Source organism: Malus domestica, chromosome 09 (assembly GCF_042453785.1).
Source record: "Malus domestica chromosome 09, GDT2T_hap1".
In the NCBI taxonomy this organism is placed as follows: domain Eukaryota; kingdom Viridiplantae; phylum Streptophyta; class Magnoliopsida; order Rosales; family Rosaceae; genus Malus; species Malus domestica.
Window position 1 is genome coordinate 14,760,499 of NC_091669.1, and position 13,667 is coordinate 14,774,165.

The following is a 13,667-nucleotide window of genomic DNA, read 5'->3' on the forward strand; positions in this document are numbered from 1 at the left end:
TCTCGAGCATGATTTCTATATATGTATGTATTATTATTTTCTGAAAAATTATACGGGTTTTACAGCAAGGGGTTATAATGTTTTCAAAAGGTTTTTATTAAAAACTTTATTTTTAGGGCCACTCACCCTCCAAGTTTTAGTGGCTAAAAGTTCGTATCAACGAGGATTCGTGGTGGATGTCAGTATAGGTGGCTACCTCCGAGGGTATGATCCTTACCCACATTACTGTACTTTACTTATGCTCTGATGTCACGTGTGAAATGGGCTCATCCCCGCTCACAGCACACTCTTGTCTTTAGGTACTTTTAGGTTTAAATTTATTCACATTTTCCACATCATTATATTGTATAGCTTCGTCACCTTCCAGGTGTCAGCCAACACAGCTCGATTCTGAGTCCTAGTGGACATTCCGGATCGGGGTGTGTCAGCTATCTTTGAATTCAATAAGAAATTCTCCTTGCAAAACAAGTGCATATCAAATTTTCTTTTACTCAGTCTCTTGTAGATTTTCTGGTTCCAACATAAATAGTTGTTGCTTTTTCATTATCTGCATATCTTTGAACGTTGGGAGCCTTAGAGCATCTACAGTGGAAGTCCCTATTTATGGACTCCCACCATCACTTTTGAGTACTTATTTAAGGACTTAAAGGGAATCTTTGTGTTCCTAAAGAAATATTGTCTTCAATGGTAGAGTCATTTTAGTAGAATCCCTAAATTTGAAGTTTTTATGGTTTTATGTGATAATTTGATTAGGTACATATTTTTTGTTTATGTTAACTTTTTTTTTAATTAATTAAAAACATTAAAATTAAAAGCATTGAAAGAAAAATCTTCAATCAGGATTGTGGGTACGGTTTTCCAATCAAGGTGCACATTTTTTGTTTATGTTAACTGTTTTTTAATTAATTAAAAGCTACAATCAAGATTATGGGCCCCGTTTTTTACTCAAGATTGTCTTTATACAGTACTTAAATGTGAGGACATACACTATGTATCTAGTGAGTCCCTATACTTTAGGGACTCACTTTTCGATCAATTAGAAATTCATTTTGTCCTTATATTTGTTTTATACTCATTTTATACGATGGTTGTCCCTATTTAAGGACTTCACTAGAAATACTCTTAGAAAGTAAAATCACTTACCATCTTTCGGCCACGTGTAAGTGAGAGAAAATTAACTATTTGTTTCTTAAGGTAAATTGGTCAGTGAGTCGGGCGACATCGGCCCATATTCAATTGTATACCGACCGACATAGATGTTTAAATGGGGCGGCCCGACTCGTCGTCGTTCACGAGCCTGACTGCATCAAGATGTTGTACCTTTGAAACTTCTTTCTTCGCTGTCTCAACCTCAACGTGCAACCTCATACCACTCAGAAAACCAACCCTTATTTGCTCTGTTTGGTCCTCGAAAACCCCTTTTGTTTTCCCAGAGCTTCAATCAATTCTTCTCGCTCAGATTGCACCATCGTCCTCACCGTTCCTCAGATCAATGCTATAAGCAGGTATTCGTCTTCTATTTTCCAAATTCGCAATCAAGTTTTCGTTTTTTGGATCAATTTCCCAGATTTATCGTTTTTTTTTTTTGGATTGCACTGCATTTCTTTTTATGATTTTGGAGCAATTTGGGCAAAATTTGTAGTTTAGGGGTTTTTAGGGGCAAAGGGGTTTAGATGGTTAAGGGGATCGATCAACTGGAATTTCAGAATTGGGCAGTCTTTGATTTTTGTTAGCTAAAAACCCAATTAATCAGTATTAAAAAAAACCAATTAATCATAAAAACAAAATTGAGTCTCGTTTGAGATTTAATTTTGCTGGATATGGAAGATGGGATTTGGGTTTTGACTGTATTGGAATAGGAAGCCCAATTTCTAAGACTGCATGTTTAAGCTCTGTTCGAAGGAAGATTATGCAGAGATAATTTAACGCTGTCTGACAATGTGTGTATATTATTGTTGTATTTCTGGGTTATCTGTGCTTTTTCAAGCTATCCTGGATCGGGTATTTGATGATTTTGACATGGCACAGTTAATTTCGCATTGCTAGGAAGTTGTGAAGTGAAGATGGTGAAGCTGACAATGATTGCTCGTGTTACTGATGGTCTCCCACTAGCAGAGGGACTGGATGATGGCCGTGATGTTAAAGACTCGGAATTCTACAAACAACAAGTCAAGGCTTTATTCAAGAACTTGTCAACCGGACAAAATGAGCCTTCAAGGATGTCAGTTGAAACTGGACCTTTTGTTTTCCAGTATCCTTGTCGCTTCGTCTTCATGATTTATGGAGTTGAAAAAAATTGTTTTATGTTGATAAATTTACTAGCTATAGGTTCGTGCAATCCCCTTATAGTTCCTGGACAGGATTTAGATGCAATACCAATAGTGATAATTGTGAAACTTTGTTGATAAATGTGTCTTAGGTTTGTTGCAAATCGGTTGACTTAATTTTATATTGGAAGACAATATGTTAGTTTCATGTAGCTGTTGCTGTCATTAAAACTTAAGCTGCTCATTCAGTAATTGTCTTATTGATGCCGTTATATAAATGCTATGTTATTGATTGTTATCGTTAGAGGAAGAGCACACAACTGTTATTACCTTGACCTTTGTTCTTAGCTATATCATCGAAGGACGTGTGTGTTACCTGACAATGTGTGACCGTGCCTATCCAAAGAAACTTGCCTTCCAATACCTTGAAGATCTCAAGAATGAGTTTGAGCGTGTTAATGGGACCCAAATTGAAACTGCTGCAAGACCTTATGCATTCATTAAATTTGGTAGGTCTATTGCCATAAACTATTGTCCGTCATATCATATGTTAGACTTGTGTACTTATTATCTGCATTTTTGTTCTCCTTTTGCTGGGTTTGATTTCCTTCCACATTTTTGTGTTTAAAAGATACATTCATACAGAAAACAAAGAAATTGTACCAGGACACTCACACTCAGCGGAATATTGCAAAGTTGAATGATGAGCTGTATGAAGTCCACCAAATAATGACTCGCAATGTTCAGGAAGTGCTTGGTGTTGGTGAAAAGTTGGACCGTAAGTCTCTCTATTTGCTTCTAGATGGAAGTTTGTTTGTTTGTGTATATGTGATAAATTTCCTCCTGAATTTCAATTTTGCAGAGGTCAGTCAAATGTCGAGCCGTTTAACATCAGAATCTCGCATATATGCTGATAAAGCAAGAGATTTGAATCGACAGGTTAGTCTTATCTGATTAGCCATGATAGGCACGAGTTTAAACTAATATTATATGGATTCCCAAACATTACATATCATATGATTTCCCTTTACACCCCATCCTTGATTCCTGTATGAATGATGTAGCGTCCAATCATTTCCATTACCATATTCTTTGGATTGGACATCTTTTGTGCGTCTCAAATTCAATCAAGTTGTAATGTCTTGTGGCGAGTATGAATGCAGTTGTGGCTGAGGCATTTTCATGACATCTTTGTTTTGTTTACTTGAATACTTGTTCAAAAGCTGTTAGTTATGCATGCCACTGGGCTTATTAAACTCAAGTGCCTGTTTACTGATGGTGCTGTATGCCGGTGCTATTGCTAAGCCATAATAATTGAGTATTTCTTTGTACGAAGTAGGTCTTTCTAGCCACATTTGTTTGAATTAGGAATATTGCCTTCTCCAATCTGCCACGAGTTCTCTAGATTGAGCTGTTTATGTCAAAGAATTTATGTCATATGTAACTTCTATTGTCCAAGTAATGTAGCGGAAACTTATCATTTCACACATTTGTTAATTGTAGGCTCTGATCCGAAAGTACGCGCCTATTGCCATTGTGCTTGGAGTTGTTTTCCTCCTTTTCTGGGTCAAAACAAAGCTCTGGTGATCAAACTGCTTCATCTATGTTCTGAATTTGTGGCAATTTTGACGGGCTTCTGTTTGTTGCGCTGGACTGTTTCCATTCCATACGGGACTTGGGAACTTCAGATTGGCCGCCTTATCCTCGTGAAAGATTTAAAAGATGTTTCGGGGTTACTTTTGTTGGTCACGCCGAGTTTGATTGAGAAAATTAATTCTGTAAGAACCTCTGCTGGTGGGAACATATCCACCCTTACGGAAGAGAGACCCCTCAAAATAACAGATTGAGGAGTCAGATCTTATCAGTTATCATACTACTAAGTACAAGGGAGTAGATTTTGCTGTTTTATATATACAATGTCAAAATTCACTCACCGTCTAATATTATTTGTGGCGTTTGGTCAGTACCTATCAACAGGAGCGCATTGGTGCCGCGCATTCTGTCGATTGCCTTGTTTATGATTCTTGCACAAATAATGCACCATACACAATTGATCTTAGTCTTGCATCTACAAGATCGACGAAATCAATACATTCTGTTGTGCACAATTTCTGCAAACGCTCTCTTGATAGCGATTTTAGTTGCCGGTTTTAACCCGTTGAGCCATACCTAAATGAGCTCGCACAAAACTTTGTAAGTGCTTTGGTGACGAGCTGAGTCGTGTCATACAAAGCAATACAGAACCAATGTACGAGACCAAACGAGCTCAGACAACTCTAGTGCCCTGCAAGGGCTGGGATTTTGTAGCTCGGTTCAGGCATTCATCGGTGCACACAAGGTCCCGAGTTTAATCTCTCTCCCCTCCAGTATTGCTTGGATTAACAAAGAATACAACGTTGTTCACTATCAACAAAATTTCACTAAAAGTAAATAGATTGAAAGGATCTTATTTTTAATAAAAATGGCAGAAGAATCAAAAAACAAATTTGCCCTCACATTAATGGATTTTGGCCAATATTTTGTAGAACGATATGGGATGATGGAGTTTTCAAATTTCCAAATTTGACATCTATACAAATTAATCTGTAGTATTCATGACTTGTAGGGTGCAAATAATACAGAAGAGTTGTGTCCACCAAAACCAAATGAGTTGGAGAGTGCAACTTTTATGTCCAACTTCTCATTCTTTGGGCCGACAAGCACATTCATGTCCTGCCCATTTCCAGTATGTAAATTAGAAACAAAATGTATTGAAAATATTATGTGAAAACGTAAAATTTGATTATAAACGACTAGAGATGCATACCACGCTTTTGTCTGGATTTTGGAGATTGATGTTCGGATGGATGCTTCCCGTCTGTATAGCCTACATTTTCAAGATTTGATTACAATGAATCTACTCTTTAAGTCTTCTTTGCAAGCCAAAAGAAACAAGTTGTTCTTTTTTTGTAGTCTACAATTGTCATCCATGATAATTGATCTCATAACCTCGTCCAACAAAGTAGAGACTGTCACGAATGACGAAATTAAAACTCGAGGCTGACTCACCTTGATTGTTGCAACAGCTTCCACAGCACCTGAGGCTCCCAGGAGGTGACCAATCATGGATTTTGTGGAGTTCACTCTTAGCTGCAATAACCAGAAATAGTTTTTCAGCACCAAAGTCACCCGATAACTTCAATGACAAGAAACATGTTTCGTTTTCACCTCTGGATTATTTCCAAAACATCGGATTAGAGCGCGATATTCTTTCAGATCACCCGTTGGTGTTGACGTAGCATACGCGTTTATGTAATTCACATCTTCTCTGTTGACCCCAGATTGAGCCAATGCTTTCTCTATGCAAAGAGCAACTCCTGTCCCTGGTTTTAGACATAAAGATGGAGGGTGACGAGCAAACCATCAAGTCATTTTCGACATATCAATGCGATATTGATGCACGTCTGTTCTCACGTCGTGCATGGAGAAATTCTGGTGGTTAAAAGAGTTTGATACATACCGTCAGGATGAGGCTCAGTCATGTGGTACGCATCACAAGTGAAGCTTCCACCTAGAAACTCGGCATAGATTTTCGCACCTCTTCTCTGTAATGAGAGGGGAAGAAGAGGGGTTGAGCCGGAAATATGTGGATGCACGAAACTTCAATGATCCATGGGAAAAATACAGAAAATGATTTGCAGCAAACCTTAGCGTGTTCTAGCTCTTCCAAGAGCAAAACTCCAGCTCCTTCTCCAATGACAAATCCATCGCGATTCTTTTCAAATAGCAAATAAAATTTCAAGTTAGGGATGAGGGATACGAAAATCCTAGTTTGAGGCTGAGAGAAGATGCATTACAATATCCCAAGGGCATGAAGCTTTGGTCGGTTCACTATTCCTTTGAGACAGCGCCTTGCACGCCAAAAACCCTCCCAAGCCTGCACTTTAATGATCCATGAAACTCGAGTAAGTTCACACGCTGCAGGGATTGTAAACTGAATTACGATATGGAGAATGACAAGTAGTACACCTATGGGGATAATAGCTGCTTCGGATCCACCACAAAGCATCAGGTCCTGCAAATTTCAGCAAGTTTTGGTAAGAGCATTCAGTTAAATGATCCAAAAGTGAACATTGTATATTATGTCTGTCTAAAAACTGGTGAAAACTTACGGTTTCACCTCGCGAAATATGATATGCAGCATTCAGCATACAAAAGTTACTTGTTGCACAAGCTGTAGATATTGAGTAGTTAGGGCCCATCCAACCCTGCCATTCGACAACTTAGATATGGCTACAACGTTTCAAAAACCTATCCGGAGATTCTAACACTTCCTCTAAACGTACCAAATCCATTGCTAGCATGGCAGAACCCATGTTAGTTGTCGAGAAAGGTATACAGAATGGATTCATCTTCTTGTACGAAATCCTCAATGCTTCTATTCCGTCATTAAAAACCTGACAGAGTTTATCATAAGTAGGTAACAAGTAGAAGATACATAACCTAGTTCTTGAACCTTTTGAAGTAACTAGATACCGCACACGAAAATAAATTTCGTGCTGTATTCCACATCGTGCCTCAAGGCTCGAGCGATAGTCAAAACTGAAATTTTCTAGTCTATCTGAATTTGTAGCTAATTTGTATATAAAGCTTAACTTACTTTCATGCCTCCGAGTGCAGAGCCAATTATGACTCCACATCTACTTTTATCTAAATTTCTGTTAACTTCTTCTGTGACCCCGCTATCTGCCAATGCCTTTTTTCCCGGCAGTGATCAAGTAAAGCATAAATTTGTCTGCCCTCTTAGCGATCTTCGGTGAGACCCATCCATCTGTTAAGAAACTCTTTATTTCTCCAGCAATTCTCTGTTGTAAAAGGAAAACTAGAGTCAACAAATGTAGATACAATGCAACAGAATGAAACTGAGGCAAAGAAAACCTACTGTCGGAAATTGCGCGCAGTCAAAAGTCTCTATCTTACTTATGCCACTGATACCTTCAAGAAGACTGTTGTAGAAGACATCTGGATCATGCCCGAGAGGGGTTACCACACCCAATCCCGTAACAACAACCCGCCTTTGTTTCGTTAGAAGTTTTTTATTTGTTGTGACTTCCTCTGCATTTTGCACTGGCATAGCGATAGCTTTGCCTAACAACATGTTCAAATTGGCAGATCAAAACCAACAAGAGTCATCAGGCCTTTTAGGTACTTAGAGAAGCAACAAGGATTAAGTTGAACTACAAGGAAATCCATGACAATCAAACAAAATAGTCACTTTCTGAAACGAATGTATAATTTACCAGAGTGAACAACCCCATTCATGTGCATTCGCCTTCCAGTCCTCGACATGGTTTTTGATCCAAAGAAGGCCAAAGAGTCATACATTACTTTGAAATTGTAATATTTGTCACACGGCTCAAAATCTAGGCAAGAGCTCAAATTGCTAGCAGAATCAACACCGACGCCATAGCTGCATTTCAAAATGAGTTTCTTTCTCCTCGCCCGCTGAAACTTTCTCTTAGGAGACTGAAACATAGAGGACCTCATAGGGTGGTCTTTTTCATGTGCAGAAGATATGCAAGCAGAAAGTATCCGCGCAGAAGACGAAGCCATTGAAGACAATGAGAAAATTCACAGAGACAAAACCAACAAGTTCCCCGGATGGAAAATCTAAAAAAGGGTCGCAATATATAAGAAAAATAAAATTGAGAAGCCAAATCAAGCATGCATAGAGAACCAAAAACCCTCTATAAACCCTATATTATAATCCTGGAACTGAGAAGACCATTTAAATAAGGGAAGTTAGATGTTTGAACTGTCTAGCCAAAATGTTTTAACTTCCCTCCTCACACAAATTCTCTCTTCCTAAAAATTAGCAACTCTGGTGCCCTCATGAAGAAAAGGCAGGCATATGCAGTGCCCCAAACAAGGAGACTAGTGATAACAGTTCCCTAAAACGGGTACGTGAATGGCTTGAGATACTGCCGCAGTAATATCTCAGTTGCAGGTAAGTTTCTTTCCCACACAAAAAAATTCCGGCATAACACTCGACAAAGAATTTCAAACAACTCCACCTCTATCCCCATACCCTAGAAACTAAAATTGATTGGGAAGACTTACTAGTTGGTTTGGCTTCTGCTTAACAAAAACGCAGTGCTACTGCTACATCAGCATCTGCAAAATTAAGCCTGCCAAAAGCAGCACGCTGGCTGTTTCGCAATTTACTGCAGTGAAGCAACGGATAGAATGTCAAGGATTGCATATTTTATAGTTCTTGACCCCCCCCCCCCCCCAAGTATTTATTTATTGACTTAAAAAGGATGCCTAAAAGATATTCTACGGCATTCTGAATATTCCTGCAGGCACATCATTTTCTAGAGTTTATAAACCGGCATTCCGTCAATATATCGTAAACTTGTAGCACACTCTAACCCGCCCCCTCCTCCCCCCTCCCCTGTGTGTTGACAAAAGCACTACTCGTGAAGTGCCCATGTTTTATCAAAGAGAATATTTGGTTGGAAACAATGTGTGTCGAAAAACAAAGACGTCATATTTGTCGTCATGAGCACAAGTACAATATCAACACCAAAAAAAAAAAATATCGAGCTAAACCTACTCCTAACAAGTTGCTGCCTTTTCATCCCCTGTAACATAGGAGGCTTGGGGATCAAGTCAGATGAAGTCAGATGAAGTACAAAACCTAGCTAGAGCTTGGAAAGATTCTTATTTAGGGATTCAGCTTGCCGGTTTCGGAATTAAGACAAGGAATGACGAATATGAGAAAAATGGCCTCTGTTTCGTAAAATTTGTGAAAAATGTCAATTGATCCGTAGGCGGGGACGAACGCCACGACGATCGAGATCATTGCTCTGCTTCGACGGAGCTTTTAACGCGACCCCAAGCCAGGCAGGGTTACCCGAATTTAAGCATATCAATAAGCTGAGGAAAAAAAACTTATAAGGATTCCCCTAGTAACAGCAAGCGAACCGAAAATAGCCCAACTTGAGAATCAGACGTGTCACATTTATACCGTGATTAATGCAACCCCGAATATGACCGGATGACTTTTACAATTAATTTGAGTTTAGCTTTCGAAACATATCTGTAAGGTTGATCAAACATGTCACATAATTAGGTGCCTGATCAAAAAATTTATCGTGGGCTTGGGCCCCTTCCTCAATATCTAGCAAAAGAAAAGGCTTGTGAGTCTGTAAATTTCAAAATTTAAATTGTTTTTACCGTTAGATGATTCCAACGGTCGTATAAAACATCCCTCTTTGAGGTGTGTGCAGCGTGGTCTCAGAATTGAGAATTCCCCTTTTTATAATCGTCAATTTCCCACCTTTCCGCCCAAACCTTTAGCTCAAAAGAACCCTTTCTGGTGTTTCAGCAATAAACCAAGATAACCCATCAATGGCTGCTCCTGAGCAATCCAAAAATCGTCGATACGAAGAAAAAGATGAAGACTTGTGGGAAATCGGAGAGTCCGAGTCCGACCCAGAATACGATTCGGATGAGTCAATGAAGGACCCGACTTACAGCATTCTCGAAGAAACCCACGCCAAATTCTCAAATCTCTCGATCAAGGGTAAATCAAAGGCTCGGTTAGTGTCTGGTTTACCTGAAAGAAATCTATGTTAATGGGTTCTTCCATTTGTCTTTAAATTTTGAATTAGTCTATGATTAATGTGTGATTAAGGGTTGGAATTGAAATGGGTATTGTTCGATTTGCAGAATTGTTAAGGATAATGATGTCGGTAGTGAAGCAGAAGTTGATGGACAGGAGGTGGTTGTGCCTGAGCTGGACGAGAAGGATAGACAAAGCTTTGAAAATGTTCAAAAGATTATTGAAGGTTAGCCCAGAAATTTAAGTACCAATGTGGTTCTGTGAATTGTGGGCTAATTTAGGTCAATAAGATGTCAATTTGGCCCAATCGATTGCGAAAATGCACAAATGTGGTCGTTGTCAGTTTTGATAAGTTTGGTTTCTGTTCTTCTCAAAATAAGTTTGGTTTCTGTGTGATTGTTTGGTGGCAGCTAGACAGATTGAGAAACTGAAAGTGGAGCAATGTAAGCTGTACCTTAGGAAGAACGGGTTGAGACTCACCGGAAATAAAGACACGCTTATTCTGCGCATTAAGGAGCATTTAGAGTAATTTCAGCCACTTTGGTAGCTTTTGGAGATCTGAGTTTTTTTTCTCCCCATTTCTGAAGTTTGCTTGTGTTTTTGCAGGATTTTGAATGGTGGGGGTGAGAAGAAGTACCCGGCATCTACCTTTGTTTTGAATTGTAAAGGTATATAATTGATAAGTTTATGGCATATTGTTATTACCATCATTATTATCTTTGGTCCAAAGGCCATGTGTCAAAACAAGGATTGTTCCCCGCTGCCCGAAAATCCTAAGGTCATCTTTTCAATGATATCATTCATTCTGTATGTTGAATTTGCTTTCACTGAGAGGGGTGTACTGAACATTTTTCATTCCTCTATGTTTAACAACTGAAGAGTAATGTGATCATGTCCAGGGGATGCATGCACTGGTGATGTCGTCATGTTTGAACAACATGTTTATGAAATGTAAGCCGTTGTTTGTATTTGTGTTCTTTTGTTTCCTTTTACAATTGGAGATAAACTGGAACAGCATTTGCTCTTTGTTTAAAAATGGGAACTGTTGGAATATGATCGAAGTATTTTCTAGTTGATTTGAAGCGGCCTGAACTATTCTCTTTCTCATTAAGACAGGGAATTAGGATGAAGTGAATGTTCATTATCTGTGCTGCTATTCTCTATTCCACTAGCCGCACAAATTGTTACCGTGTGCATTGGTATTCTATTCTTAATCTTTTCTTATTTTGCAGGTTTGACATAGCATCGCGGAGTGGAAAAGGCCCTCCATGTGGAACAAGGATTGTTGCAGGTAGGATTGTGAAAGAAAGCTATGGAGCTGCTAAACAGCAGCACACCTTTACAGTGAGTCAAAGTATCTTATGATTTTTGTTAACGAGGTGCATATGTATTCTTAGATTGAAATAGAGCTTGCATGAAATTAGAGTGGATGGAAAGTAATAAGCACCAGATTTTTAGCTGACTCCAGATTCGTAGCTAGACACCTAGAGCTCAATAAGCAAGTTCTTATTTTCATATGCTAAAAGTGCTGTTTTTGTAAATGCTGAGCAGATTGAAGTACTCTGGAGCAAAGGGGAGAAACCACTTCCTCCACTCCATCCCCTCCTAATTAAGGGCCGGAACCTGTACCGGTTGAAAACTTTGAGACAGGTCTGCTCTAAGCAACTTCTGTTCCTTTGTCATCGTTGTCATTGGTAACCATTTTTAAGATAATTAAATCTTGCTGTCAACTGTAGAAATGGGAAGATGAAGGGGAGAGGCAGAAAGTCTTGATGGAAAAGCACTCTAGGGGATCTCTTGCTAGGTCTGACAGGGAAGCACGGGTCCAAGAGAAGGAAATGAGGAAAGTGCTCAAGACAAATCGGTATTAGATCTGATTGCACTAGAAACTAGTTTTTATGTCTGTATTTACTAATTTGTCTCACTTCACTCATCCGTGTTGTCGTTTCTGCACTTCAGGGTTTCAAGAAAGGGAGGACCGAAAAAGAACGAGTCTCAGTTGAACTCAACCTCGGTGCTGAAATCATCTCATCAACCTCAACAATCTGTTTCATTTGTTAACTCAGCAAACCTACATCAACCAGTTGGTATATCTGTTGGTTCAGGAAACATGAAAGCGGGAGCTCAGCAGTTGGGATTGTTTTCTCATTCATCAAAACCAGCAACTCAACCTCACCAATCAGAATCTACTGCCTATTCACAAAAACCAGCCACAGGACCTCCAGCTATAAGCTCGGGCTTTTTTGTTGATTCCAGAAAAGTGACATTTCAGCCTCAACTGAGAAGGAACACTACAATGCAAGATAGGTATTTCAACCAAGCTTCTCAGAACTTGGATACGAGTAGAAATCCAAACAACATACAAAGAGTGTATAATAGAACCGGAGAGGCTCTGGTTAACATCTATGACAACAAATCCAATGCTCATACTGTCCAAGGAATTTCATTCCAGGGTCATCAAAGACAGCCGTTGGCAAGTGTAAACCACTTCCTTCCCACGAGTCCGCGAGGGCAAAAGCTAATGTGCCGACATTATGCTCAGGGTCGATGTTACTATGGAGAAAGACGCAAGTTTTCTCATGAAAATGAAGTGAGGGAAGAGAGGTGGTCCCAGCAGCAAAGTTACTACGGAGAGAGATGCAAGTTTTCTCATGAAAATGAAGTGAGGGAAGAGAGGTGGTCTCAGCTGCAAAGTTACTACGGAGAGAGATGCAAGTTTTCTCATGAAAATGAAGTGAGGGAAGAGAGGTGGTCTCAGCAGCAAAGTTACTACGGAGAGGGATGCAAGTTTTCTCATGAAAATGAAGTGAGGGAAGAGAGGTGGTCTCCGCAGCAAAGTTACTACGGAGAGAGATGCAAGTTTTCTCATGAAAATGAAGTGAGGGAAGAGAGGTGGCCTCCGCAGCAAAGGAATTTTGAGTTATCATGGAGACAGCGGCAAATTTTCCATGAAAATGAAGTGAGGGAAGAGAGGTGGTCTCAGCAGCAAAGTTACTACGGAGAGAGATGCAAGTTTTCTCATGAAAATGAAGTGAGGGAAGAGAGGTGGCCTCCGCAGCAAAGGAATTTTGAGTTATCATGGAGACAGCGGCAAATTTTCCATGAAAATGAAGTGAGGGAAGAGAGGTGGTCTCAGCAGCAAAGTTACTACGGAAAGAGATGCAAGTTTTCTCATGAAAATGAAGTGAGGGAAGAGAGGTGGCCTCCGCAGCAAAGGAATTTTGAGTTATCATGGAGACAGCGGCAAATTTTCCAATGAAATGAGAGAGAATTACAGCGGAAGGATGATGGAAGACAGGTGCCTCACGTGCAAAGGTGGTTTTAGAGGAAGCAATAGCGGTTCTGGAGGAACATAGTGATTGAATGAACATGAGAAATCTAGCTCAACTAGTTCAATTTTGTTGATATTATTTTGTTTCTCTGTGACTGGTGAACAACGTTTTGGTGAAGCTCAGTAGCTTCCGAGATATGTGGTTCCCGCTATTTTTCTGCAATTGAAACAGCTCTTTTCGTTGTTCCTTGTTATACTAACCGTGAAGTCTCCTGTTGAAGCTTTTAGTTGTGCACCATCTTTTAGATACAAGTATCAAATACCATATGCTTTGATTTTTTCATAAGCATCAAAATATCTCAAGGGATTCTTTTGCCTACTGCAACTGCATCTGATCACAGTTCCCACTCGAAGTTTGCTTGCTGGAGCTGCTGCACCTAGTAACAACTCAAACCACTCTATTGCTCAAGACGGTTAACGGTCTGTCAAGTAGGAATCACTTCCGCTCGCAAGGGCTTTTGGT

At 39.6% G+C, this 13,667-nt stretch overlaps 2 protein-coding genes and 1 pseudogene across 6 annotated transcripts; 2 read left to right on the plus strand and 1 right to left on the minus strand.

Annotated features, from left to right (window-relative positions):
* The first annotated feature begins 1,219 nt into the window (after positions 1-1,219).
* LOC103443666 (25.3 kDa vesicle transport protein SEC22-1-like) lies at positions 1,220-4,230 on the plus strand. 2 transcript variants are annotated; one of them, XM_008382557.4, is made up of 6 exons: positions 1,220-1,505; positions 2,047-2,251; positions 2,616-2,776; positions 2,899-3,045; positions 3,130-3,206; positions 3,771-4,230. In XM_008382557.4, exons 2-6 carry the CDS (start codon positions 2,064-2,066, stop codon positions 3,852-3,854), a joined length of 657 nt encoding a protein of 218 aa, XP_008380779.1. In that variant the 5' UTR covers positions 1,220-1,505; positions 2,047-2,063; the 3' UTR covers positions 3,855-4,230. The 2 variants fall into 2 exon arrangements, with proteins under 2 accessions (XP_008380779.1, XP_008380778.1); XM_008382556.4 differs by having other exon boundaries at positions 1,267-1,505; positions 2,029-2,251.
* A 554-nt stretch (positions 4,231-4,784) lies between these two features.
* Positions 4,785-8,501, minus strand: LOC103443708 (3-oxoacyl-[acyl-carrier-protein] synthase II, chloroplastic-like; annotated as a pseudogene).
* A 1,039-nt stretch (positions 8,502-9,540) lies between these two features.
* LOC103443664 (zinc finger CCCH domain-containing protein 62) lies at positions 9,541-13,398 on the plus strand. 4 transcript variants are annotated; one of them, XM_070805329.1, is made up of 11 exons: positions 9,541-9,850; positions 9,981-10,099; positions 10,284-10,398; positions 10,480-10,541; positions 10,773-10,824; positions 11,106-11,217; positions 11,425-11,523; positions 11,610-11,737; positions 11,833-12,765; positions 12,847-12,918; positions 13,000-13,398. In XM_070805329.1, exons 1-11 carry the CDS (start codon positions 9,660-9,662, stop codon positions 13,130-13,132), a joined length of 2,016 nt encoding a protein of 671 aa, XP_070661430.1. In that variant the 5' UTR covers positions 9,541-9,659; the 3' UTR covers positions 13,133-13,398. The 4 variants fall into 4 exon arrangements, with proteins under 4 accessions (XP_070661430.1, XP_070661428.1, XP_070661429.1 ...); XM_070805327.1 differs by having other exon boundaries at positions 11,833-12,918; XM_070805328.1 differs by having other exon boundaries at positions 12,847-13,398.
* Positions 13,399-13,667: the final 269 nt, after the last annotated feature.